At 52.6% G+C, this 27,130-nt stretch overlaps 1 protein-coding gene and 4 long non-coding RNA genes across 21 annotated transcripts in view; 2 read left to right on the forward strand and 3 right to left on the reverse strand.

Annotated features, from left to right (window-relative positions):
• Window positions 1–731: 731 nt before the first annotated feature.
• Window positions 732–27,130, reverse strand: part of gas6 (growth arrest-specific 6) — a gene marked incomplete at its 5' end in the record, with an annotated part of 40,214 nt that continues 13,815 nt past the window's right edge. Inside the window, 11 exons of the mRNA XM_052500204.1 lie at window positions 732–2,559; window positions 3,724–3,931; window positions 7,490–7,632; window positions 15,368–15,536; window positions 15,824–15,988; window positions 16,284–16,473; window positions 16,717–16,835; window positions 17,688–17,806; window positions 23,427–23,549; window positions 23,655–23,774; window positions 26,321–26,443. Of these exons, the coding sequence (XP_052356164.1) occupies window positions 2,309–2,559; window positions 3,724–3,931; window positions 7,490–7,632; window positions 15,368–15,536; window positions 15,824–15,988; window positions 16,284–16,473; window positions 16,717–16,835; window positions 17,688–17,806; window positions 23,427–23,549; window positions 23,655–23,774; window positions 26,321–26,443 (1,730 nt within the window). The remainder of the gene's footprint in view (window positions 2,560–3,723; window positions 3,932–7,489; window positions 7,633–15,367; window positions 15,537–15,823; window positions 15,989–16,283; window positions 16,474–16,716; window positions 16,836–17,687; window positions 17,807–23,426; window positions 23,550–23,654; window positions 23,775–26,320; window positions 26,444–27,130) is intronic.
• Window positions 2,915–3,675, reverse strand: LOC127916880 (uncharacterized). Of its 2 annotated transcripts, none has more exons than XR_008096497.1 (3): window positions 3,626–3,675; window positions 3,006–3,098; window positions 2,915–2,943 (listed from the first exon to the last, which is right to left on the reverse strand). It is a non-coding gene; the product is annotated as an uncharacterized LOC127916880 (long non-coding RNA). The 2 variants fall into 2 exon arrangements; XR_008096496.1 differs by lacking the exon at window positions 3,626–3,675 and adding an exon at window positions 3,130–3,166.
• LOC127916879 (uncharacterized) lies at window positions 4,573–5,703 on the forward strand. Of its 10 annotated transcripts, none has more exons than XR_008096490.1 (3): window positions 4,573–4,766; window positions 4,917–5,066; window positions 5,108–5,703. It is a non-coding gene; the product is annotated as an uncharacterized LOC127916879 (long non-coding RNA). The 10 variants fall into 10 exon arrangements; XR_008096489.1 differs by having other exon boundaries at window positions 4,917–4,991; window positions 5,254–5,703; XR_008096487.1 differs by having other exon boundaries at window positions 4,573–4,741; window positions 4,892–4,991; window positions 5,254–5,703.
• Window positions 20,619–22,848, forward strand: LOC127916878 (uncharacterized). Of its 2 annotated transcripts, XR_008096483.1 has the most exons (4): window positions 20,619–21,475; window positions 21,541–21,800; window positions 22,517–22,581; window positions 22,706–22,848. It is a non-coding gene; the product is annotated as an uncharacterized LOC127916878 (long non-coding RNA). The 2 variants fall into 2 exon arrangements; XR_008096484.1 differs by lacking the exon at window positions 22,517–22,581.
• LOC127916877 (uncharacterized) lies at window positions 21,554–23,056 on the reverse strand. Of its 6 annotated transcripts, XR_008096480.1 has the most exons (5): window positions 22,959–23,056; window positions 22,698–22,892; window positions 22,224–22,353; window positions 21,923–22,052; window positions 21,607–21,727 (listed from the first exon to the last, which is right to left on the reverse strand). It is a non-coding gene; the product is annotated as an uncharacterized LOC127916877 (long non-coding RNA). The 6 variants fall into 6 exon arrangements; XR_008096481.1 differs by lacking the exon at window positions 22,959–23,056 and having other exon boundaries at window positions 21,554–21,662; window positions 21,858–22,052; window positions 22,698–22,828; XR_008096482.1 differs by lacking the exons at window positions 21,607–21,727; window positions 22,959–23,056 and adding an exon at window positions 21,555–21,597 and having other exon boundaries at window positions 21,858–22,052; window positions 22,698–22,828.

Here is a 27,130-nt window from a genome sequence, read left to right on the forward strand (position 1 = left end):
GGAAGGGCTTGGGTCAGAGAGTAGGAAGGGCTTGGTTCAGAGAGTAGGAAGGGCTTGGTTCAGAGAGTAGGAAGGGCTTGGTTCAGAGAGTAGGAAGGGCTTGGTTCAGAGAGTAGGAAGGGCTTGGGTCAGAGAGTAGGAAGGGCTTGGGTCAGAGAGTAGGAAGGGCTTGGTTCAGAGAGTAGGAAGGGCTTGGGTCAGAGAGTAGGAAGGGCTTGGTTCAGAGAGTAGGAAGGGCTTGGTTCAGAGAGTAGGAAGGGCTTGGTTCAGAGAGTAGGAAGGGCTTGGTTCAGAGAGTAGGAAGGGCTTGGTTCAGAGAGTAGGAAGGGCTTGGTTCAGAGAGTAGGAAGGGCTTGGTTCAGAGAGTAGGAAGGGCTTGGTTCAGAGAGTAGAAAGGGCTTGGTTCAGTGATTAACTGGAACATAAATTGAGAGGAGAACCAAATGTTTGAAATGTGAACCAACTTTTCTCACTGTGGTGGGATCCCGCTATTAAAATGTTTTACATGATAAAAAATACTGACTGAACCGTGTGATTTGTTATTACGCTTCTGGTTCCACCTAGTGGTCATGTGATGTAGTTGCAGTGTTCAGCTCTGATGACCAGGGCCCTGTTCAAACCTAGTGGACGACATCGGGTCCCATTTGGGACATTATCATGGTCACACTGGGCTAAGACATAATGAGCAGCACAATGAAAAAAATACTAAAAATAAATCTCTCCACAACCAGTTTTAAAACTCCCATGTCATCATCTTTATTACGTTTTTAAATCAGACTGAATTGATGTGATCAGGGATGTAAAGACTAAAAGACAGGAGAATAAATCAGACTGAATTGATGTGATCAGGGATGTAAAGACTAAAAGACAGGAGAATAAATCAGACTGAATTGATGTGATCAGGGATGTAAAGACTAAAAGACAGGAGAATAAATCAGACTGAATTGATGTGATCAGGGATGTAAAGACTAAAAGACAGGAGAATAAATCAGACTGAATTGATGTGATCAGGGATGTAAAGACTAAAAGACAGGAGAATAAATCAGCAGCCAAACAAACCTATAGTATAATAAACACACAACACAGAGGAGAAAACCATCGATCGCTCCATTGTGAAACTCATCAGAAACTCTCGATCCCAGAGGAGGAAATACTGTAGCCCTTTTCTGGCCTAATGAAAGATGTTTGTTCTGACATTCTGGAGAGAAGTGGACCTGTTTTGGGTGATTATCTCAATGTGTTCAGGTCTTTATTTCCTTTTGTCTTCTTTTCTAAAAAGCATCACATTATTTACACATACAGTATATTACAACACTTCCACTCCTATTCTCTCAGTAGCTCAGTGTGGTGAAGCAGTGCTCTTGATGCCCTCCCCCGTGTGTCTGATTGGTTACTGCATGTTAATTAGCCTCGTCTGATTGGCTTAAAGTGTGTTCCTGGCGTGTGCTGATTGGTGATACTGAGGGAAGGAGGGCGGGGCATGTGAAAGGGGGACAGTAATGGAGTGTTTCATTGGCTGACGGTGGGTGGATGTAACTGTAGAGGACTAGAAGCATGGTTTGGGAGGGGAAGGAAGGGTCTTTAATGGGGTCATATTAACAGAAGGCAGAGCCCTATGCTGTAATCTGTAGGCAGTGTGCAGAGCTAAATTGCAGGTAGACTAAGTTTGCATTAAGTTGGAAAAGCACCGGACAGATGTTTTTATTAAACTCAGTCCATTTTCACCTGCGATGGTGTGCAAGTTGTACAACAACAAAGCCTTGTGCTACTGAATTACACCTTATAGGGTTTATTCCACAATGGACTGGGTCAGTTGACCTTAACCTCTTCTGGATTACTGCCAGTTATTCCACTTATGGATCCAGTTTGATCACCGTGATCTCTGACGAAGGCCGTGAGGCCGATACATGAGCTCATTACACTAAAACATACTGTCAAGAGCCGTGTGAAATATTGGATTTTTGTTTTCGAGACATCACTGAATTTTCCTACGCACCTGCAACCTCAGATGTGAGAGTGCTGCTCCTACATTCAATCACGCTGAGGGCAGAATGACTGAGGGTTGGTCAGGAGAAGGGTTGGCCACTCGGCCAGCTCCTGGGTACTTCCCAAATGGCACCCTATTCCCTAAATAGTGCACTAGTTTTGACCAGAACCCATAGGGGTCATATAGGGAATAGAGTGCTATTTGGGACTCAGTCCTTGCTTAGGTTAAGGCCCTGTGGGTTATGGTGGACTGTAGTGGACGGGGTGAAGTCTCCCCTTGCTACAGATCTAGGATCAACTTCCACTCCCCCTAATCCTAACCTTAACCATCTGTGGGGGAAATGTCAAACTGACCCAAGATCAGTGTCTCGGGGCAACTCCCCCCTGCTCCAGTGAGGACGGGGCTGAAGGGGACTGCAGCGGTCACAAGGCCCCCCAGCAGAGGGCAGGAGTGGGAGCGGATGTCGTTGTGTTTGTGGAAGGCCTCGTCCAGGTCCAGAGCCAGGCCGTTGATCGTCACCTCCATGCAGCCGCGGTAGAACGACGACACCAGGGTCGACACCAGGGGCACGTCTGGTACAGGGGTTAGAGGTCACAGGTCAGAACGGAAATTAATGACACCAGGAGAAGTGGTTAATGGTCATGGTGAAACTGTGTGTGTGTGTGTGTGTGTGTGTGTGTGTGTGTGTGTGTGTGTGTGTGTGTGTGTGTGTTGTTTGTCTAGAGTACAGTAGTAATGAGTATGTGTTACATGTGCCTATACCCGTCTACCTCACCGGGGAGCCCTCCTATACCCGTCTACCTCACCGGGGAGCCCTCCTATACCAGTCTACCTCACCGGGGAGCCCTCCTATACCAGTCTACCTCACCGGGGAGCCCTCCTATACCAGTCTAACTCACCGGGGAGCCCTCCCATACCAGTCTAACTCACCGGGGAGCCCTCCTATACCCGTCTAACTCACCGGGGAGCCCTCCTATACCAGTCTAACTCACCGGGGAGCCCTCCCATACCAGTCTACCTCACCGGGGAGCCCTCCCATACCCGTCTAACTCACCGGGGAGCCCTCCCATACCCGTCTAACTCACCGGGGAGCCCTCCTATACCAGTCTAACTCACCGGGGAGCCCTCCCATACCAGTCTACCTCACCGGGGAGCCCTCCTATACCCGTCTAACTCACCGGGGAGCCCTCCTATACCAGTCTACCTCACCGGGGAGCCCTCCTATACCAGTCTACCTCACCGGGGAGCCCTCCTATACCCGTCTAACTCACCGGGGAGCCCTCCCATACCAGTCTACCTCACCGGGGAGCCCTCCTATACCAGTCTACCTCACCGGGGAGCCCTCCTATACCAGTCTACCTCACCGGGGAGCCCTCCTATACCAGTCTACCTCACCGGGGAGCCCTCCTATACCAGTCTACCTCACCGGGGAGCCCTCCCATACCAGTCTACCTCACCGGGGAGCCCTCCTATACCAGTCTACCTCACCGGGGAGCCCTCCTATACCAGTCTACCTCACCGGGGAGCCCTCCTATACCCGTCTAACTCACCGGGGAGCCCTCCTATACCAGTCTACCTCACCGGGGAGCCCTCCCATACCAGTCTACCTCACCGGGGAGCCCTCCTATACCAGTCTACCTCACCGGGGAGCCCTCCTATACCCGTCTAACTCACCGGGGAGCCCTCCCATACCCGTCTAACTCACCGGGGAGCCCTCCCATACCAGTATAACTCACCGGGGAGCCCTCCTATAAAGGTGGTTGAAGGCAGGCTGAGGTCAACCGTCTCCTGTCCAGGTGTGGTGTGACTCTGTCCAGGCTGACCGTCCACCTCTAGTATGGTCAGGTTCCCACTGACCGTCACATTGACCTCATGAACCTCTGCATCACACAGGAAGGCCGGGGCGCTGGCCACGATCACATCACCCACAGAGACCAGGACATACTGGGGGGGGATAGACAGTCAGACAGACATCACACTCGAGACAAACAAAACATGAATTCAGACAGCCAGACAGAGGTCAGACAGACAGAGAGAGGTCAGAGTCAGACAGACAGAGAGAGAGAGGTCAGAGTCGGACAGAGAGAGGTCAGAGAGAGGTCAGAGTCAGGCAGACAGACAGAGAGAGGTCAGAGTCAGGCAGACAGACAGAGAGAGGTCAGAGTCAGGCAGACAGACAGAGAGAGGTCAGAGTCAGGCAGACAGACAGAGAGAGGTCAGAGTCAGGCAGACAGACAGAGAGAGGTCAGAGTCAGGCAGACAGACAGAGAGAGGTCAGAGTCTGACAGACAGACAGACAGACAGACAGAGAGAGGTCAGACAGACAGAGAGAGGTCAGAGTCAGACAGAGACAGACAGACAGAGAGGTCAGAGTCAGAGACAGACAGAGAGAGAGAGGTCAGAGGTCAGAGTCAGACAGAGAGGTCAGAGTCAGACAGAGAGGTCAGAGACAGACAGAGAGTCAGAGACAGACAGAGAGGTCAGAGTCAGACAGACAGAGAGAGGTCAGAGTCAGACAGACAGAGAGAGGTCAGAGTCAGACAGACAGAGAGAGGTCAGAGTCAGACAGACAGAGAGAGGTCAGAGTCAGACAGACAGAGAGAGGTCAGAGTCAGACAGACAGAGAGAGGTCAGAGTCAGACAGACAGAGAGAGGTCAGAGTCAGACAGACAGAGAGAGGTCAGAGTCAGACAGACAGAGAGAGGTCAGAGTCAGGCAGCCAGAGAGAGGTCAGAGTCAGGCAGCCAGAGAGAGGTCAGAGTCAGACAGCCAGAGAGAGGTCAGAGTCAGACAGACAGAGAGAGGTCAGAGTCAGACAGACAGAGAGAGGTCAGAGTCAGACAGACAGAGAGAGGTCAGAGTCAGACAGACAGAGAGAGGTCAGAGTCAGACAGACAGAGAGAGGTCAGAGTCAGACAGACAGAGAGAGGTCAGAGTCAGGCAGCCAGAGAGAGGTCAGAGTCAGGCAGCCAGAGAGAGGTCAGAGTCAGGCAGCCAGAGAGAGGTCAGAGTCAGACAGACAGAGAGAGGTCAGAGTCAGACAGACAGAGAGAGGTCAGAGTCAGACAGACAGAGAGAGGTCAGAGTCAGACAGACAGAGAGTCAGGCAGCCAGAGAGAGGTCAGAGTCAGACAGACAGAGAGAGGTCAGAGTCAGACAGACAGAGAGAGGTCAGAGTCAGACAGACAGAGGTCAGAGTCAGACAGCCAGAGAGAGGTCAGAGTCAGACAGACAGAGAGAGGTCAGAGTCAGACAGCCAGAGAGAGGTCAGAGTCAGGCAGCCAGAGAGAGGTCAGAGTCAGGCAGCCAGAGAGAGGTCAGAGTCAGGCAGCCAGAGAGAGGTCAGAGTCAGGCAGCCAGAGAGAGGTCAGAGTCAGGCAGCCAGAGAGAGGTCAGAGTCAGGCAGCCAGAGAGAGGTCAGAGTCAGGCAGCCAGAGAGAGGTCAGAGTCAGGCAGCCAGAGAGAGGTCAGAGTCAGACAGCGAGTCAGGCAGCCATGCATGCAGGGCAGAATTAGACCAATATCCATTAATAAAAACTTTTAAAAACAATTCAGTTTTAGAAACATACAGTGACATATCATTACCGAGCCCTGCAATACCAGGAGCTGACCAAAGAAGAGAGTCCCCTCATCCAGCTGGTCCTGAGTTCACCTACCTGTTCTACTAACACACTGATGCCTCAGTCCCCTCATCCAGCTGGTCCTGAGTTCACCTACCTGTTCTACTAACACACTGATGCCTCAGTCCCCTCATCCAGCTGGTCCTGAGTTCACAAACCTGTTCTACTAACATACTGAAGCCTCAGTCCCCTCATCTAGCTGGTCCTGAGTTCACGAACCTGTTCCACTAACACACTGAAGCCTCAGTCCCCTCATCCAGCTGGTCCTGAGTTCACACAACTGTTCTACTAACACACTGAAGCCTCAGTCCCCTCATCTAGCTGGTCCTGAGTTCACGAACCTGTTCCACTAACACACTGAAGCCTCAGTCCCCTCATCCAGCTGGTCCTGAGTTCACGAACCTGTTCTACTAACACACTGAAGCCTCAGTCCCCTCATCCAGCTGGTCCTGAGTTCACCTACCTGTTCTACTAACACACTGAAGCCTCAGTCCCCTCATCCAGCTGGTCCTGAGTTCACAAACCTGTTCTACTAACACACTGAAGCCTCAGTCCCCTCATCCAGCTGGTCCTGAGTTCACAAACCTGTTCTACTAACATACTGAAGCCTCAGTCCCCTCATCCAGCTGGTCCTGAGTTCACAAACCTGTTCTACTAACATACTGAAGCCTCAGTCCCCTCATCTAGCTGGTCCTGAGTTCACAAACCTGTTCTACTAACATACTGAAGCCTCAGTCCCCTCATCCAGCTGGTCCTGAGTTCACCTAACTGTTCTACTAACACACTGAAGCCTCAGTCCCCTCATCCAGCTGGTCCTGAGTTCACAAACCTGTTCTACTAACACACTGAAGCCTCAGTCCCCTCATCCAGCTGGTCCTGAGTTCACAAACCTGTTCTACTAACATACTGAAGCCTCAGTCCCCTCATCTAGCTGGTCCTGAGTTCACAAACCTGTTCTACTAACATACTGAAGCCTCAGTCCCCTCATCCAGCTGGTCCTGAGTTCACAAACCTGTTCTACTAACATACTGAAGCCTCAGTCCCCTCATCTAGCTGGTCCTGAGTTCACAAACCTGTTCTACTAACATACTGAAGCCTCAGTCCCCTCATCTAGCTGGTCCTGAGTTCACAAACCTGTTCTACTAACATACTGAAGCCTCAGTCCCCTCATCCAGCTGGTCCTGAGTTCACAAACCTGTTCTACTAACATACTGAAGCCTCAGTCCCCTCATCCAGCTGGTCCTGAGTTCACAAACCTGTTCTACTAACATACTGAAGCCTCAGTCCCCTCATCCAGCTGGTCCTGAGTTCACAAACCTGTTCTACTAACATACTGAAGCCTCAGTCCCCTCATCCAGCTGGTCCTGAGTTCACAAACCTGTTCTACTAACATACTGAAGCCTCAGTCCCCTCATCTAGCTGGTCCTGAGTTCACAAACCTGTTCTACTAACACACTGAAGCCTCCGGACCAGAACATTCAATCAATCAGAATAAACCAAATTACAACACAGTCAAAACAAAACTATATTGCTTATTGGGAAACACAAGTACAAACACAAATCACAATGCAGTGCTATCTGGCCCTAAACGACACAACAGCAGAACCTGAGACGGACCTGCATATCCTGACAAAATGTAAAAAATATATATGTATAATATATATATAATATGTCCTCCATTGTTATTATCGTTCAATGGTTATTTTGACCCTTGATTATTGTTGTTACTGTTGTCCCGGACAATATTGATTATTATTATTTGAATTATGTTAATATTGTAAATCTCCAAAGTAAGCTTTCTCAATATCTACATTGTTACATCATGCCAATAAAGCAAATAGAGTCAGACAGACCGACAGCGTCGGGCCAAGTAAACTCTCACCTCCCGCCACTCCTGGTTGTCTCTGTGGTAGTCGGAGAGAGAGATGGAGAGAGGGACGCTGTCCTGATAAACCAGGGCCAATAGAACCCCAACAGTGGAGGCTGGTCTCAGAGTCAGCTGGATACTCAGAGACTGGGACTCTGCTGGGGAGAGATGAGAGTCAGCTGGATACTCAGAGACTGGGACTCTGCTGGGGGGAGAGATGAGAGTCAGCTGGATACTCAGAGACTGGGACTCTGCTGGGGAGAGATGAGAGTCAGCTGGATACTCAGAGACTGGGACTCTGCTGGGGAGAGATGAGAGTCAGCTGGATACTCAGAGACTGGGACTCTGCTGGGGAGAGATGAGAGTCAGCTGGATACTCAGAGACTGGGACTCTGCTGGGGAGAGTTCAGATGAGAGTCAGCTGGATACTCAGAGACTGGGACTCTGCTGGGGAGAGATGAGAGTCAGCTGGATACTCAGAGACTGGGACTCTGCTGGGGGAGATGAGAGTCAGCTGGATACTCAGAGACTGGGACTCTGCTGGGGAGAGAGATGAGTCAGCTGGATACTCAGAGACTGGGACTCTGCTGGGGAGAGAGATGAGAGTCAGCTGGATACTCAGAGACTGGGACTCTGCTGGGGAGAGAGATGAGAGTCAGCTGGATACTCAGAGACTGGGACTCTGCTGGGGAGAGATGAGAGTCAGCTGGATACTCAGAGACTGGGACTCTGCTGGGGAGAGATGAGAGTCAGCTGGATACTCAGAGACTGGGACTCTGCTGGGGAGAGATGAGAGTCAGCTGGATACTCAGAGACTGGGACTCTGCTGGGGAGAGATGAGAGTCAGCTGGATACTCAGAGACTGGGACTCTGCTGGGGGGAGATGAGAGTCAGCTGGATACTCAGAGACTGGGACTCTGCTGGGGAGAGAGATGAGAGTCAGCTGGATACTCAGAGACTGGGACTCTGGTCTGGGGACCTGTTCTAGAGATGAGAGTCAGCTGGATACTCAGAGACTGGGACTCTGCTGGGGAGAGAGATGAGTCAGCTGGATACTCAGAGACTGGGACTCTGCTGGGGAGAGAGATGAGTCAGCTGGATACTCAGAGACTGGGACTCTGCTGGGGAGAGAGATCAGCTGGATACTCAGAGACTGGGACTCTGCTGGGGGAGAGAGATGAGTCAGCTGGATACTCAGAGACTGGGACTCTGCTGGGGAGAGAGATGAGTCAGCTGGATACTCAGAGACTGGGACTCTGCTGGGGGGAGAAGATGAGAGTCAGCTGGATACTCAGAGACTGGGACTCTGCTGGGGAGAGAGATGAGTCAGCTGGATACTCAGAGACTGGGACTCTGCTGGGGAGAGAGATGAGTCAGCTGGATACTCAGAGACTGGGACTCTGCTGGGGGGAGAGAGATGAGAGTCAGCTGGATACTCAGAGACTGGGACTCTGCTGGGGAGAGAGATGAGTCAGCTGGATACTCAGAGACTGGGACTCTGCTGGGGGAGAGAGATGAGAGTCAGCTGGATACTCAGAGACTGGGACTCTGCTGGGGAGAGAGATGAGTCAGCTGGATACTCAGAGACTGGGACTCTGCTGGGGAGAGAGATGAGTCAGCTGGATACTCAGAGACTGGGACTCTGCTGGGGGAGAGAGATGAGTCAGCTGGATACTCAGAGACTGGGACTCTGCTGGGGAGAGAGATGAGAGTCAGCTGGATACTCAGAGACTGGGACTCTGCTGGGGGGAGAGATGAGAGTCAGCTGGATACTCAGAGACTGGGACTCTGCTGGGGGGAGAGAGATGAGAGTCAGCTGGATACTCAGAGACTGGGACTCTGCTGGGGAGAGAGATGAGTCAGCTGGATACTCAGAGACTGGGACTCTGCTGGGGGGAGAGATGAGAGTCAGCTGGATACTCAGAGACTGGGACTCTGCTGGGGAGAGATGAGAGTCAGTTGGATACTCAGAGACTGGGACTCTGCTGGGGGAGAGAGATGAGAGTCAGCTGGATACTCAGAGACTGGGACTCTGCTGGGGAGAGATGAGAGTCAGCTGGATACTCAGAGACTGGGACTCTGCTGGGGAGAGAGATGAGAGTCAGCTGGATACTCAGAGACTGGGACTCTGCTGGGGAGAGAGATGAGAGTCAGCTGGATACTCAGAGACTGGGACTCTGCTGGGGAGAGAGATGAGAGTCAGCTGGATACTCAGAGACTGGGACTCTGCTGGGGAGAGAGATGAGAGTCAGCTGGATACTCAGAGACTGGGACTCTGCTGGGGAGAGAGATGAGAGTCAGCTGGATACTCAGAGACTGGGACTCTGCTGGGGGAGAGAGATGAGAGTCAGCTGGATACTCAGAGACTGGGACTCTGCTGGGGAGAGATGAGAGTCAGCTGGATACTCAGAGACTGGGACTCTGCTGGGGAGAGAGATGAGAGTCAGCTGGATACTCAGAGACTGGGACTCTGCTGGGGAGAGAGATGAGAGTCAGCTGGATACTCAGAGACTGGGACTCTGCTGGGGAGAGAGATGAGAGTCAGCTGGATACTCAGAGACTGGGACTCTGCTGGGGAGAGATGAGAGTCAGCTGGATACTCAGAGACTGGGACTCTGCTGGGGAGAGAGATGAGAGTCAGCTGGATACTCAGAGACTGGGACTCTGCTGGGGAGAGATGAGAGTCAGCTGGATACTCAGAGACTGGGACTCTGCTGGGGGAGAGAGATGAGAGTCAGCTGGATACTCAGAGACTGGGACTCTGCTGGGGGAGAGAGATGAGAGTCAGCTGGATACTCAGAGACTGGGACTCTGCTGGGGAGAGATGAGAGTCAGCTGGATACTCAGAGACTGGGACTCTGCTGGGGAGAGAGATGAGAGTCAGCTGGATACTCAGAGACTGGGACTCTGCTGGGGAGAGAGATGAGAGTCAGCTGGATACTCAGAGACTGGGACTCTGCTGGGGAGATGAGAGTCAGCTGGATACTCAGAGACTGGGACTCTGCTGGGGAGAGAGATGAGAGTCAGCTGGATACTCAGAGACTGGGACTCTGCTGGGGAGAGATGAGAGTCAGCTGGATACTCAGAGACTGGGACTCTGCTGGGGGGAGAGATGAGAGTCAGCTGGATACTCAGAGACTGGGACTCTGCTGGGGAGAGAGATGAGTCAGCTGGATACTCAGAGACTGGGACTCTGCTGGGGAGAGAGAGATGAGTCAGCTGGATACTCAGAGACTGGGACTCTGCTGGGGGGAGAGAGATGAGAGTCAGCTGGATACTCAGAGACTGGGACTCTGCCGGGGGAGAGATGAGAGTCAGCTGGATACTCAGAGACTGGGACTCTGCTGGGGAGAGAGATGAGTCAGCTGGATACTCAGAGACTGGGACTCTGCTGGGGAGAGAGAGATGAGTCAGCTGGATACTCAGAGACTGGGACTCTGCTGGGGAGAGAGAGATGAGTCAGCTGGATACTCAGAGACTGGGACTCTGCTGGGGGGAGAGAGATGAGAGTCAGCTGGATACTCAGAGACTGGGACTCTGCTGGGGAGAGAGATGAGTCAGCTGGATACTCAGAGACTGGGACTCTGCTGGGGAGAGAGATGAGAGTCAGCTGGATACTCAGAGACTGGGACTCTGCTGGGGAGAGAGATGAGAGTCAGCTGGATACTCAGAGACTGGGACTCTGCTGGGGGGAGAGATGAGAGTCAGCTGGATACTCAGAGACTGGGACTCTGCTGGGGAGAGATGAGAGTCAGCTGGATACTCAGAGACTGGGACTCTGCTGGGGGGAGAGAGATGAGAGTCAGCTGGATACTCAGAGACTGGGACTCTGCTGGGGAGAGATGAGAGTCAGCTGGATACTCAGAGACTGGGACTCTGCTGGGGAGAGAGATGAGAGTCAGCTGGATACTCAGAGACTGGGACTCTGCTGGGGAGAGAGATGAGAGTCAGCTGGATACTCAGAGACTGGGACTCTGCTGGGGAGAGAGATGAGAGTCAGCTGGATACTCAGAGACTGGGACTCTGCTGGGGAGAGAGATGAGAGTCAGCTGGATACTCAGAGACTGGGACTCTGCTGGGGAGAGAGATGAGAGTCAGCTGGATACTCAGAGACTGGGACTCTGCTGGGGGAGAGAGATGAGAGTCAGCTGGATACTCAGAGACTGGGACTCTGCTGGGGAGAGATGAGAGTCAGCTGGATACTCAGAGACTGGGACTCTGCTGGGGAGAGAGATGAGAGTCAGCTGGATACTCAGAGACTGGGACTCTGCTGGGGAGAGAGATGAGAGTCAGCTGGATACTCAGAGACTGGGACTCTGCTGGGGGAGAGATGAGAGTCAGCTGATACTCAGAGACTGGGACTCTGCTGGGGAGAGATGAGAGTCAGCTGGATACTCAGAGACTGGGACTCTGCTGGGGAGAGAGATGAGAGTCAGCTGGATACTCAGAGACTGGGACTCTGCTGGGGAGAGATGAGAGTCAGCTGGATACTCAGAGACTGGGACTCTGCTGGGGGAGAGAGATGAGAGTCAGCTGGATACTCAGAGACTGGGACTCTGCTGGGGAGAGAGATGAGAGTCAGCTGGATACTCAGAGACTGGGACTCTGCTGGGGAGAGAGATGAGAGTCAGCTGGATACTCAGAGACTGGGACTCTGCTGGGGAGAGAGATGAGAGTCAGCTGGATACTCAGAGACTGGGACTCTGCTGGGGGAGAGAGATGAGAGTCAGCTGGATACTCAGAGACTGGGACTCTGCTGGGGAGAGAGATGAGAGTCAGCTGGATACTCAGAGACTGGGACTCTGCTGGGGAGAGATGAGAGTCAGCTGGATACTCAGAGACTGGGACTCTGCTGGGGAGAGAGATGAGTCAGCTGGATACTCAGAGACTGGGACTCTGCTGGGGGGAGAGATGAGTCAGCTGGATACTCAGAGACTGGGACTCTGCTGGGGGGAGATGAGAGTCAGCTGGATACTCAGAGACTGGGACTCTGCTGGGGGAGAGATGAGAGTCAGCTGGATACTCAGAGACTGGGACTCTGCTGGGGAGAGATGAGAGTCAGCTGGATACTCAGAGACTGGGACTCTGCTGGGGGGAGAGATGAGAGTCAGCTGGATACTCAGAGACTGGGACTCTGCTGGGGAGAGAGATGAGAGTCAGTTGGATACTCAGAGACTGGGACTCTGCTGGGGAGAGAGATGAGTCAGCTGGATACTCAGAGACTGGGACTCTGCTGGGGGGAGAGATGAGAGTCAGCTGGATACTCAGAGACTGGGACTCTGCTGGGGAGAGAGATGAGAGTCAGCTGGATACTCAGAGACTGGGACTCTGCTGGGGAGAGAGATGAGAGTCAGCTGGATACTCAGAGACTGGGACTCTGCTGGGGAGAGAGATGAGAGTCAGCTGGATACTCAGAGACTGGGACTCTGCTGGGGAGAGATGAGAGTCAGCTGGATACTCAGAGACTGGGACTCTGCTGGGGAGAGAGATGAGAGTCAGCTGGATACTCAGAGACTGGGACTCTGCTGGGGAGAGAGATGAGAGTCAGCTGGATACTCAGAGACTGGGACTCTGCTGGGGAGAGAGATGAGAGTCAGCTGGATACTCAGAGACTGGGACTCTGCTGGGGAGAGATGAGAGTCAGCTGGATACTCAGAGACTGGGACTCTGCTGGGGAGAGATGAGAGTCAGCTGGATACTCAGAGACTGGGACTCTGCTGGGGAGAGATGAGAGTCAGCTGGATACTCAGAGACTGGGACTCTGCTGGGGAGAGAGATGAGAGTCAGCTGGATACTCAGAGACTGGGACTCTGCTGGGGAGAGAGATGAGAGTCAGCTGGATACTCAGAGACTGGGACTCTGCTGGGGGGAGAGAGATGAGAGTCAGCTGGATACTCAGAGACTGGGACTCTGCTGGGGAGAGAGATGAGAGTCAGCTGGATACTCAGAGACTGGGACTCTGCTGGGGAGAGAGATGAGAGTCAGCTGGATACTCAGAGACTGGGACTCTGCTGGGGAGAGAGATGAGAGTCAGCTGGATACTCAGAGACTGGGACTCTGCTGGGGAGAGATGAGAGTCAGCTGGATACTCAGAGACTGGGACTCTGCTGGGGAGAGATGAGAGTCAGCTGGATACTCAGAGACTGGGACTCTGCTGGGGAGAGAGATGAGAGTCAGCTGGATACTCAGAGACTGGGACTCTGCTGGGGAGAGAGATGAGAGTCAGCTGGATACTCAGAGACTGGGACTCTGCTGGGGAGAGATGAGAGTCAGCTGGATACTCAGAGACTGGGACTCTGCTGGGGAGAGATGAGAGTCAGCTGGATACTCAGAGACTGGGACTCTGCTGGGGAGAGATGAGAGTCAGCTGGATACTCAGAGACTGGGACTCTGCTGGGGAGAGATGAGAGTCAGCTGGATACTCAGAGACTGGGACTCTGCTGGGGAGAGATGAGAGTCAGCTGGATACTCAGAGACTGGGACTCTGCTGGGGAGAGAGATGAGAGTCAGCTGGATACTCAGAGACTGGGACTCTGCTGGGGAGAGATGAGAGTCAGCTGGATACTCAGAGACTGGGACTCTGCTGGGGAGAGAGATGAGAGTCAGCTGGATACTCAGAGACTGGGACTCTGCTGGGGAGAGATGAGAGTCAGCTGGATACTCAGAGACTGGGACTCTGCTGGGGAGAGATGAGAGTCAGCTGGATACTCAGAGACTGGGACTCTGCTGGGGAGAGAGATGAGAGTCAGCTGGATACTCAGAGACTGGGACTCTGCTGGGGAGAGAGAGGTGAGAGTCAGCTGGATACTCAGAGACTGGGACTCTGCTGGGGGAGAGATGAGAGTCAGCTGGATACTCAGAGACTGGGACTCTGCTGGGGAGAGAGATGAGAGTCAGCTGGATACTCAGAGACTGGGACTCTGCTGGGGAGAGATGAGAGTCAGCTGGATACTCAGAGACTGGGACTCTGCTGGGGAGAGAGATGAGAGTCAGCTGGATACTCAGAGACTGGGACTCTGCTGGGGAGAGATGAGAGTCAGCTGGATACTCAGAGACTGGGACTCTGCTGGGGAGAGATGAGAGTCAGCTGGATACTCAGAGACTGGGACTCTGCTGGGGAGAGATGAGAGTCAGCTGGATACTCAGAGACTGGGACTCTGCTGGGGAGAGAGATGAGAGTCAGCTGGATACTCAGAGACTGGGACTCTGCTGGGGGGAGAGATGAGAGTCAGCTGGATACTCAGAGACTGGGACTCTGCTGGGGAGAGATGAGAGTCAGCTGGATACTCAGAGACTGGGACTCTGCTGGGGAGAGATGAGAGTCAGCTGGATACTCAGAGACTGGGACTCTGCTGGGGAGAGAGATGAGAGTCAGCTGGATACTCAGAGACTGGGACTCTGCTGGGGAGAGATGAGAGTCAGCTGGATACTCAGAGACTGGGACTCTGCTGGGGAGAGATGAGAGTCAGCTGGATACTCAGAGACTGGGACTCTGCTGGGGAGATGAGATGAGAGTCAGCTGGATACTCAGAGACTGGGACTCTGCTGGGGGGAGAGATGAGAGTCAGCTGGATACTCAGAGACTGGGACTCTGCTGGGGAGAGATGAGAGTCAGCTGGATACTCAGAGACTGGGACTCTGCTGGGGAGAGATGAGAGTCAGCTGGATACTCAGAGACTGGGACTCTGCTGGGGGAGAGATGTGGTTATACACACACAGGTCAATGTGTAAACGATACATACAAATCAGAAGATGCATAGAGACACACACACACACACACACACACACACACACACACACACACACACACACACACACACACACACACACACACACACACACACACACACACACACACACACACACACACACACACACACACACCAGACCCACCGTATGTGATGTTGAACAGAGCGAAGCCTGTCCCAGGGTAATAGGTTCCGGGCTGTTCTGTACTGAAACACTGCATGTTGTCATTCGACCTGATGGTCTCCTGAATGGACGTATCCTCTCCTGTTAACCAGCGCCACTCACGCATACAGCCATCAAACCTCGGGTTCACCTGGAGAACACACACATCTCCCCATAAGAGATTCTAGAGAGAACAGACCCCACCCCCTCTAACACACATTAGACAGAGAACACGCACACATCTCCCCATAACAGAGATTCTAGAGAGAACAGACCCCACCCCCTCTAACACACATTAGACAGAGAACACGCACATCTCCCCATAAGAGATTCTAGAGAGAACAGACCCCACCCCCTCTAACACACATTAGACAGAGAACACGCACACATCTCCCCATAACAGAGATTCTAGAGAGAACAGACCCCACCCCCTCTAACCTGGTTGATGAGACTGTCCTCTTTGAAAGGGACGCCCCCTACAGTCAGGTTGAGTTCATGCATGCCTTTCTTCAGGGTGAACAGATCTCCATTCACAGCTATCTTCATCACTGCCTCCCTGTCAATCTTTATCACCAGACTCCGCCCCTGCTCCTCCACTGAGATCTACAGACCAATCAGAAAAGACAGGAGCTCAAATTGTAAAAAAAAAAAAAAAAAAAAACATTTGACACGTTCTTATCCTACAGTGTCTCAGTCCTGAATGATATCCTATTTCCTATACAGCACACATTCTGACCAGGTCCCTAGTAACACCTCCTCCAACAAGTAGTGCACTACATAGGGAATAGGGGGCCATTTGGGATGCACAACTGAGTCAATGACCCCTCAGGAGAGGAGATGCCACTTTAGACTATAAGTTACCCCCCCCCACCTTGTAAACCCCAGAATAACCTCTGACCTTTCTCCACTGTCCGTCGTTGACGGCAGGCCCACTGCTGGTGACCCGGCTGACCGCCCCGTACCTCAGCTGCAGCTCCAGTTTCCCATGATGCATTGCAAGAACAATCCAGGAACTGTTCAGGTGACCACCAGCGAAGAAGATGACCCCCTCTGGGTCAAAGGTACGGAGGTCAAACTCAGCTGAGAAGCTAGAGGAGGGTGAGACAAAGACAGGATGTAATATAGTTCTACAATGGTACAAGACTATGGTTGGAACTATGAACCCTTACAATGCTTATGCCTTGCTGGCATCTTTCCAGGTCTCTTGGAAAAGAGGGTGAAACCTCAGGAGACTGGTAAGGTTAAAAGGTTAGAGGTTAAAGGTAAGGCCTACCCAGTCTGGACTCTCCTGCGGTAAGGTTAAAAGGTTAGAGGTTAAAGGTAAGGCCTACCCAGTCTGGACTCTCCTGCGGAAGCGTAGCCTGACCACTGGGACTCCGCTGAACATTCGGCCCAGGTAGAGAGAACGGGAGTTCCTCTTCATGGTGAGAGAGACGCATGTAGTGATCTCCTGGTGGGGGAGAGAGGGGGGAGGGGGAGGAGAGAGAGGAGAGAGAGGGAGAGAGAGGGGGGGAGGAGAGAGGGGAGGAGAGAGAGGGGGAAGGAGAGAGAGGTGGGGAAGGAGAGAGAGGTGGAGGAGAGAGAGAGGGTGGGGGAGAGAGAGAGGGTGGGGGAGAGAGAGAGGTGGGGGGGGGAGGAGAGGTGGGGGAGAGAGGGTGGGGGGGAGAGAGAGGTGGGGGGAGAGAGAGGGGGGAGGAGAGAGAGGGGTGGGGGAGAGAGGTGGGGAGGAGAGAGAGGTGGGGGGGGAGGGGAGGGGAGGAGAGAGGAGGGGGGAGAGAGAGAGGGGGGAGAGAGAGGTGGGGGAGGAGAGAGAGGGGAGAGAGGGGGGAGGGAGAGAGGTGGGGAGAGAGGGGGGAGGGAGAGGTGGGGGAGAGAGAGAGAGGTGGGGGAAAGAGAGGGGGGGAGGGGGAGGAGAGAGGGGGAGAAGGGGAGGAGAGAGAGGTGGGGGAGAGAGAGGGGGAGGAGAGAGAGGGGGAGGAGAGAGAGGGGGAGGATATAACCAGTGTCGGCAAAAAAAACAATTAAATTGTTACAAGCAGCACAGTTACAGTCACCAACGCTCTGGATAACATGACAACAGCCTAACCAGCTCTGCTACGATGAGTAACATGCTCAGAGTGAGGTGTTCTCCCATTTGTGTCTGGAAGTAGACTGAACATCCACAGGACGGTAGATCTCCAGGAAGAGGGTTGGGAGCCCTGGTCTAGAGTACAGTGCTGCTTGTCGATAATGAACCTTTGACTGAATCCCGGACTAACAGATAGGGGGTGTTTTCTACGGGTCTTGATAATGGACTTTTTACCTGACAGCTCCTGAGGTCGTGGCTCAACTTCTTGCCCTGCCGACCGTCACAGAAACACCGGAAACTACCGGGTGTGTTCACACACTCCTCACACACTCCCTGCTCACACTCGTCCACATCTGACAGAGAGAGAGACAGAGACAGAGACACACAGACAGAGAGACAGAGAGACAGAGAGACAGAGACAGAGAGACAGAGACAGAGAGACAGAGACACAGAGAGAGACCGAGACAGAGACACAGAGAGGAAGAGGGAGACAAAACAGAGAAGGGTGTCCATTGGTCCATCTCTGGAACTACAACCCCCAGACAAGACTGGGGGAGAAAACCACTGAAGTGAAAAACAACGTCTCTAAAAATGTTATCAGCATCAACAGATGGAGGAACAACTCCTGACTTAGATCTCTCCTGATGTCAACTGAACCATGTCCCAAATGGCACCTTATTCCCCTACAGCCGGGGTCTAAAGTAGTGCACTACATAGGGAATGGGGAACCATTTGGGATGAAACCAGAACGTCTGTCTCTGTCTGTCTGAATGACCATAGAAGGCCATGAGGTTTATTATGATATGGATGGATAAATGTTAGTTCTTCTAAAGAGTAACTCTGTGACCGCCGCCCTCCCTCCCCCCCTCCCTCCCCCCCCCCCCGCTTTCCCTCCCTCCCTCCCCCCGCTCCCCCCTCCCTCCCCCGCTTTCCCCCTCCCCCTCCCCGCTCCCTCCCCCCTCCCCCGCTTTCCTTTTTCTCTTCCTCCCTCCCTGCTTCCTTCCTACCTTCCTACCTTCCTTCCTTCCTACCTTCCTTCCCTCCCCCGCTTCCTCCCTCCCTCCCCCGCTTTCCTTCCCTCCCCCGCTTTCCTTCCCTCCCTCGCTTTCCTTCCCTCCCTCGCTTTCCCTCCCTCCCCCGCTTTCCCTCCCTCCCTCGCTTTCCTTCCCTCCCCCGCTTTCCCTCCCTCCCTCGCTTTCCCTCCCTCCCCCGCTTTCTCTCCCTCCCTTCCTCCCTTCCTCCTTCTCTCTCAGTAAGTTGAATGCAAGACAGGAACAAACTTGTTTGACAAATAAAAGACTAGGATTACATTTCCCAATGACATTTATAAGGACCATTGAGCGTTTGGCAGGAGAGGATGTCGTGCAGATAGAGATCGGTCTTGTAAAAAAAACATTTAACAGAATGTTTTGACTATAAATAAAAAGATGACGTGCTAACAGCTTACTTTGGCAGTCGAGGCAGTCGTCTGTGTGTGTGTGTGTGTGTGTGTGTGTGTGGCAGTCGTCTGTGTGTGTGTGTGTGTGTGTGTGTGTGTGTGTGTGACAGTCGTCTGTGTGTGTGTGTGTGTGTGTGTGTGTGTGTGTGTGTGTGTGTGTGTCTCAGAGTGTGAGAGAGAGATTGTGTATGTCAGTGGAGGCTGGTAGGAGGAGCTATTGGAGAACAGGCTCATTGTAAATGACTGGAATTCGTATCCAAAAACATGAAACGTATGGAAACCACGTTGGACTCCGTTCCATTTATTACATTCCATTACAATGAGCCGGTCCTTCTATAGCGCCTCCCACCAGCCTCCACTGGCGTGTGTATGTGTATATGACAGTGTGTGTGTTGGTATGTATGAAGGACAGCTGGCTGCACCACTGGACTAGCTACACCTGGCTGTATACACACACACTGCATTCAAATGTATTCAGACACCTTGACCTTTTTTTTTTAAATGAAGTTTTCCAACTTTTTACTTTGTTAAAGCAACTTTGGCAGCGATTACAGCCTCAAGTCTTCTTGGGTGTGAAGCTACAAGCTTGGCACACCTGTAGTCGGGGAGTTTCTCCCATTCTGCTCTGCAGATCCTCTCAGGTTGGAAGGGGAGCGTCGCAGCACAGCTATTTTCAGGTCTCTCCAGAGATGTTTGATGGGGTTCAAGTCCGGGCTCTGGCAGGTCCACTCAAGGACATTCAGAGACGCATTGTCCTGTTGGAAGGTGAACCCTTTTCCCCAGTCTGAGGTCCTGATCGCTCTGGAGCAGGTTTTCATCAAGGATCTCTGTACTTTGTTCCGTTCATCTTTCCCTCCTTCCTGACTAGTCTCCCAGTCCCTGCCCCTGAAAAACATCCCCACAGCATGATGCTGCCGCCACCACGCTTCACCATCCCGCCACCAGCTTCACCGTGGGATGCCGCCACCACCACGCTTCACCGTAGGGATGGCGCCGCCACCACCACGCTTCACCGTAGGGATGGCGCCGCCACCACCACGCTTCACCGTAGGGATGGCGCCGCCACCACCACGCTTCACCGTAGGGATGGCGCCGCCACCACCACGCTTCACCGTAGGGATGGCGCCGCCACCACCACGCTTCACCGTAGGGATGGCGCCGCCACCACCACGCTTCACCGTAGGGATGGCGCCGCCACCACCACGCTTCACCGTAGGGATGGCGCCGCCACCACCACGCTTCACCGTAGGGATGGCGCCGCCACCACCACGCTTCACCGTAGGGATGGCGCCGCCACCACCACGCTTCACCGTAGGGATGGCGCCGCCACCACGCTTCACCGGGGATGCCGCCAGCCACCACGCTTCACCGTAGGGATGGTGCCACCACCACGCTCACCGTAGGGATGGTGCCACCACCACGCTTCACCGTAGGGATGGTGCCACCACCACGCTTCACCGTAGGGATGGTGCCACCACCACGCTTCACCGTAGGGATGGTGCCACCACCACGCTTCACCGTAGGGATGGTGCCACCACGCTTCACCGTAGGGATGGTGCCACCGCCATGCTTCACCGTAGGAATGGTGCCACCACGCTTCACCATAGGGATGGTGCCACCACCATGCTTCACCGTAGGGATGGTGCCCGGTTTCCTCCAGACGTGACCCTTGGCATTCAGGACAAAGAGTTCAATCTTGGTATCATCATACCAGAGAATCCAAGCGAGAATCCATCTGGCCACTCTACCATAAAGGCCTGATTGGTGGAGTGCTGCAGAGTTGGTTGTCCTTCTGGAAGGTTCTCCCATCTCCACATAGGAACTCTGGAGCTCTGTCATAGTGACCTTCGGGTTCTTGGTCACCTCCCTGACCAAGGCCCTTCTCTTCTCCCCCGATTGCTAAGTTTGGCCGGGCAGCCAGCTCTAGGAAGAGTCTTGGTGGTTCCAAACATCTTCCATTTAAGAATGAAGGAGGCCACTGTGTTCTTGGGGACCTTCAATGCTGCAGAAATGTTTTGGTACCCTTCCCCAGATCTGTGCCGACACAATCCTGTCTCAGAGCTCTATGGACAATGCCTTCGACATCATGGCTTGGTTTTAGCTCTGACATGCCCTGTCAACTGTGGGACCTTATATAGACAGGAGTGTTTCTTTCTAAATCATGTCCAATCAGTTGAATATACCACAGGTGGACTCCAATCAAGTTGTAGAAACATCTCAAGGATGATCAATGGAAACAGGATGCACCTGAGCTTAGTTTCGAGTCTCATAGCAAAAGGTCTGAATACTTATATAATTAAGGTATCTTTTTTTAATATTTTCAATACATTTGCAAATATTTCTAAAAACCTGTTTTTACTTTGTCATTACGGGGTATTGTGTGTAGATTGATGACATACGGTTTTATTTTTAATCCATTTTAGAATAAGGCTGTAACGTAACAAAATGTGGAAAATGTCAAGGGGTCTGAATACTTTCTGAATGCACTGTATATAATGTATTCTATACATTATAGTATGTATTACATGTACATAATGTGTCAGTACTGAGTAATGTGTTTTTGGTGTACTGCTCACCTAGGCAGGTCTTGGTGTATATAATGTGTCAGTACTGAGTAATGTGTTTTTGGTGTACTGCTCACCGAGGCAGGTCTTGGTGTATATAATGTGTCAGTACTGAGTAATGTGTTTTTGGTGTACTGCTCACCTAGGCAGGTCTTGGTGTATATAATGTGTCAGTACTGAGTAATGTGTTTTTGGTGTACTGCTCACCTAGGCAGGTCTTGGTGTATATAATGTGTCAGTACTGAGTAATGTGTTTTTGGTGTACTGCTCACCTAGGCAGGTCTTGGTGTATATAATGTGTCAGTACTGAGTAATGTGTTTTTGGTGTACTGCTCACCGAGGCAGGTCTTGGTGTATATAATGTGTCAGTACTGAGTCATGTGTTTTTGGTGTACTGCTCACCTAGGCAGGTCTTGGTGTATATAATGTGTCAGTACTGAGTCATGTGTTTTTGGTGTACTGCTCACCTAGGCAGGTCTTGGTGTATATAATGTGTCAGTACTGAGTAATGTGTTTTTGGTGTACTGCTCACCTAGGCAGGTCTTGGTGTATATAATGTGTCAGTACTGAGTAATGTGTTTTTGGTGTACTGCTCACCTAGGCAGGTCTTGGTGTATATAATGTGTTTTTGTCAGTACTGAGTCATGTGTTTTTGTGTGTACTGCTCACCTAGGCAGGTCTTGGTGTATATAATGTGTCAGTACTGAGTCCTCCATCTTGGTGTATATAATGTGTCAGTTGAGTAATGTGTTTTTGTGTACTGCTCACCTAGGCAGGTCTTGGTGTATATAATGTGTCAGTACTGAGTAATGTGTTTTTGGTGTACTGCTCACCTAGGCAGGTCTTGGTGTATATAATGTGTCAGTACTGAGTAATGTGTTTTTGGTGTACTGCTCACCTGGCAGGTTTGGTGTACTGCTCACCTAGGCAGGTCTTTAATGTATATAATGTGTCAGTACTGAGTAATGTGTTTTTGGTGTACTGCTCACCGAGGCAGGTCTTGGTGTATATAATGTGTCAGTACTGAGTAATGTGTTTTGGTGTACTGCTCACCTAGGCAGGTCTTGGTGTATATAATGTGTCAGTACTGAGTAATGTGTTTTTGGTGTACTGCTCACCGAGGCAGGTCTTGGTGTATATAATGTGTCACCACAGTCAGTGTTTTTGGTGTACTGCTCACCTAGGCATCTTGTGTTATAATGTGCTCAGTACTGAGTAATGTGTTTTTGGTGTACTGCTCACCTAGGCAGGTCTTGGTGTATATAATGTGTCAGTACTGAGTAATGTGTTTTTGGTGTACTGCTCACCTAGGCAGGTCTTGGTGTATATAATGTGTCAGTACTGAGTAATGTGTTTTTGGTGTACTGCTCACCTAGGCAGGTCTTGGTGTATATAATGTGTCAGTACTGAGTAATGTGTTTTTGGTGTACTGCTCACCTAGGCAGGTCTTGGTGTATATAATGTGTCAGTACTGAGTAATGTGTTTTTGGTACTACTGCTCACCTAGGCAGGTCTTGGTGTATATAATGTGTCAGTACTGAGTAATGTGTTTTTGGTGTACTGCTCACCTAGGCAGGTCTTGGTGTATATAATGTGTCAGTACTGAGTCAATGTGTTTTTGGTGTACTGCTCACCAGGCAGGTCTTGGTGTATATAATGTGTCAGTACTGAGTAATGTGTTTTTGGTGTACTGCTCCCTCCTTAGTGTATATAATGTGTCAGTTCTGAGTAATGTGTTTTTGGTGTACTGCTCACCTAGGCAGGTCTTAGTGTATATAATGTGTCAGTACTGAGTAATGTGTTTTGGTGTACTGCTCACCTCCGGCAGGTCTTGGTGTATATAATGTGTCAGTACTGAGTAATGTGTTTTTGGTGTACTGCTACTGGCTCACAGTACTGAGTAATGTGTTTTTGGTCTTGGTGTATATAATGTGTCAGTAATGAGTCATGTGTTTTTGGTGTACCGCTCACCGAGGCAGGTCTTGGTGTTGTTGTCGTAAACATATCCCGTCTCACACAGACAGTCATAGGCTCCATCCTGGTTCACACACCTCGCTGTCCCACACATACCTGGATCCTGGCACTCATCCACGTCTGAAACACACACACACACACACACACACACACAGTATGGACAGTTCAATGCTTCCTTCAGGTAAGGTGTGTGTGTGTGTGTGTGTGTGTGTGTGTGTGTCTTACCGTTACACATCTGGCGTCCGACCAGCATGTAACCGCGGCGACAGGAGCAATGGTAGCTACCCATAGTGTTGTTACACTCGTGGTCACATCCTCCATTCCTCTTGTTGCACTCGTTGACATCTGCCAATCACAGGAGAGACACAGAGGCCATGTGACAATATGAACCAATCACTTTATCCATCAACTACATTGAACGTAGCTAAGTGTCACATGACACTTTAATGTGAGTTCTGATTAAAACGTTTATACATCGTCTTTAACTAAATAAATCACACGTCTCTTTTCCGGCGGCTTAGAGTGACTCTGCTCTGATGAGCTGAATGGTTTCTGTGTGCGTGTGGTTGGTCAGTGGAAAAGCCTCCGCCTCAGAGTCAGTCAGACACGTTGTGTTCAGTCTTCCCCCACCGACCACCGGCTGGGTGGCAGGATGAGTCACCACAGAACAGTGAGAGATGGGAGTCTGCATTTCAAATGGCTCCCTAGTCTCATGGTGTTCTGGTCAAAAGTAGTGCACTATAATCAGGACTAGGGGTCATTTGGGAAACAGACAGCAGCAGTGCAGGAGGCATTCACACAGACAGGTCACCAGCCCCCTCCCTCCGCACAGACAGGCCACCAGCCCCCTCCCTCCGTACAGACAGGTCACCAGCCCCTCCCTCCGTACAGACAGGGTCACCAGCCCCCCCTCCCTCCCAGCCCCCTCCCTCCGTACAGACAGACAGGTCACCAGCCCCCTCCCTCCCTCCGCCCCCTCCCTCCGTACAGACAGGTCACCAGCCCCCCCTCCCTCCGTACAGACAGGTCACCAGCCCCCTCCCTCCGTACAGACAGGTCACCAGCCCCCTCCCCTCCGTAGAGACAGGCCACCAGCCCCCTCCCTCCGTACAGACAGGCCCAGCCCCCCTCCGTAGAGACAGGCCACCAGCCCCCTCCCTCCGCCCCTCCCTCCGCACAGACAGGCCACCAGCCCCCTCACCAGGCCCAGCCCCCCCCCCTCCGACAGGCCACCAGCCCCCTAGAGACAGGCCCCCTCCCTCCGCACCAGGCCAGCCCCCTCCCTCCGGCCACCAGCCCCTACAGACAGGCCACCAGCCCCCTCCCTCCGTAGCCCCTCCCTCCGCAGACAGGCCACCCCCTCCCTCCGCAGCCCCCTCCCTCCGCACAGACAGGCCACCAGCCCCCTCCCTCCGCACAGACAGGCCCCTCCCTCCGCACCAGCCCCCTCCCTCCGTACAGACAGGCCACCAGCCCCCTCCCTCCGTACAGACAGGCCCCCCTCCCTCCGTCAGGTCACCAGCCCCCTCCCTCCGTAGAGACAGGCACCCCCCTCCCTCCGTAGCCCCCTCCCTCCGTAGAGACAGGCCAGACCAGCCCCCCCTCCCTCCGTAGAGACAGGCCACCAGCACCAGCCCCCTCCCTCCGTACAGACAGGCCACCAGCCCCCTCCCTCCGTAGAGACAGGCCACCAGCCCCCTCCCTCCGTAGACAGGCAGGTAGAGACAGGCCAGCCCCCTCCCTCCGTAGAGACAGGTCACCAGCCCCCTCCCTCCGTAGAGACAGGACACCAGCCCCCTCCCTCCGTAGAGACAGGACACCAGCCCCCTCCCTCCGTAGAGACAGGACACCAGCCCCCTCCCTCCGTCCCTCCGTAGAGACAACCCCCTCACACAGAGCCCAGTGCACTCAGGGACTGCGTCACCAGCCCCTCCCTCCGTAGAGACAGGTCACCAGCCCCCTCCGTAGAGACAGGTCACCAGCCCCCCTCCGAGACAGGTAGAGACAGGTCACCAGCCCCCTCCGTCCGTAGAGACAGGTCACCAGCCCCCTCCGTAGAGACAGGTCACCAGCCCCCTCCGTAGAGACAGGTCACCAGCCCCCTCCGTAGAGACAGGACACCAGCCCCCCCCTCCGTAGAGACAGGTCACCAGCCCCCTCCGTAGAGACAGGTCACCAGCCCCCTCCGTAGAGACAGGTCACCAGCCCCCTCCTCCCCCCCCCTCCGTAGAGACAGGACACCAGCCCCAGAGACCAGCCCCCTCCCTCCGTAGAGACAGGACACCAGCCCCCTCCGTAGAGACAGGTCACCAGCCCCCTCCGTAGAGACAGGACACCAGCCCCCTCCCTCCGTAGAGACAGGACACCAGCCCCCTCCCTCCGTAGAGACAGGACACCAGCCCCCTCCCTCCGTAGAGACAGGACACCAGCCCCCTCCCTCCGTAGAGACAGGTCACCAGAGACATACAGACAACTCACACAGAGCCCAGTGGCACTCCAGGGACGGTGTGTGTGTGTCTGTGTGGATTTAGACATCTTCATCACTGTCTATCCAAGTCAAGGTCAGACAGGACTCACCCAGTACCGATCATTGTCACATGCTGGAGACAGTGTGACACTGTAGAAAATCCTCTCTGTCCCCACCTCTGTCACTTTGTATGTGTGACGAACAATAACACAGTAGCCTTCTCCCTGGCCATGTGGCCAGACTATGTCCCCAACACACTGGTCCTATTCCTCAGCATCACATCGGGGATTGTGGGTAAATTGTGACCGACTGATCTCCAACTAGTAATGAGTAGTTATTTCTGACGCCAGGTGATTGGTGGATCAGCCAGTGGGCTGCAACGTGGAACAAGTCCACTGAGTTTCTGTAGATCGTGTCACAGTACCTTTCTCACAACGGACTCCTGTCCAGCCAGTGAAGCAGTGGCAGAGGAAGCCGCCCTTTTGGTCCTCACAGCGCACCGTACCTCGAGGATTACAGGGAGACGGAGAGCACTGGTCTGGAATATCTGAGAGAGGGGGAAGGGAAAGGGAGAGAGGGGGGAGGGAGAGAGAGAGAGATGGGGAGGGGAGAGAAAGAAAGAGAGCATTAGAGGTCATCCTGTCAGGGAAATAACATCCTACAGTACAGCAAGTCATTGATTGTGAAGGTCTGTTACTATATAATGTGAAGTGTTTTAGCCAGGCTGGTCCACAGCTCTGTTACTATATAATGTGAAGTGTTTTAGCCAGGCTGGTCCAGGCTGGTCCATAGCTCTGTTACTATATAATGTGAAGTGTTTTAGCCAGGCTGGTCCACAGCTCTGTTACTATATAATGTGAAGTGTTTTAGCCAGGCTGTGTTTTAGCCAGGGCTGGTCCATAGCTCTGTTACTATATAATGTGAAGTGTTTTAGCCAGGCTGGTCCATAGCTCTGTTACTATATAATGTGAAGTGTTTTAGCCAGGCTGGTCCATAGCTCTGTTACTATATAATGTGAAGTGTTTTAGCCAGGCTGGTCCATAGCTCTGTTACTATATAATGTGAAGTGTTTTAGCCAGGCTGGTCCATAGCTCTGTTACTATATAATGTGAAGTGTTTTAGCCAGGCTGGTCCATAGCTCTGTTACTATATAATGTGAAGTGTTTTAGCCAGGCTGGTCCATAGCTCTGTTACTATATAATGTGAAGTGTTTTAGCCAGGCTGGTCCATAGCT

The sequence above is a fragment of the Oncorhynchus keta genome, chromosome 37 (genome assembly GCF_023373465.1).
Source record: "Oncorhynchus keta strain PuntledgeMale-10-30-2019 chromosome 37, Oket_V2, whole genome shotgun sequence".
NCBI lineage: Eukaryota > Metazoa > Chordata > Actinopteri > Salmoniformes > Salmonidae > Oncorhynchus > Oncorhynchus keta.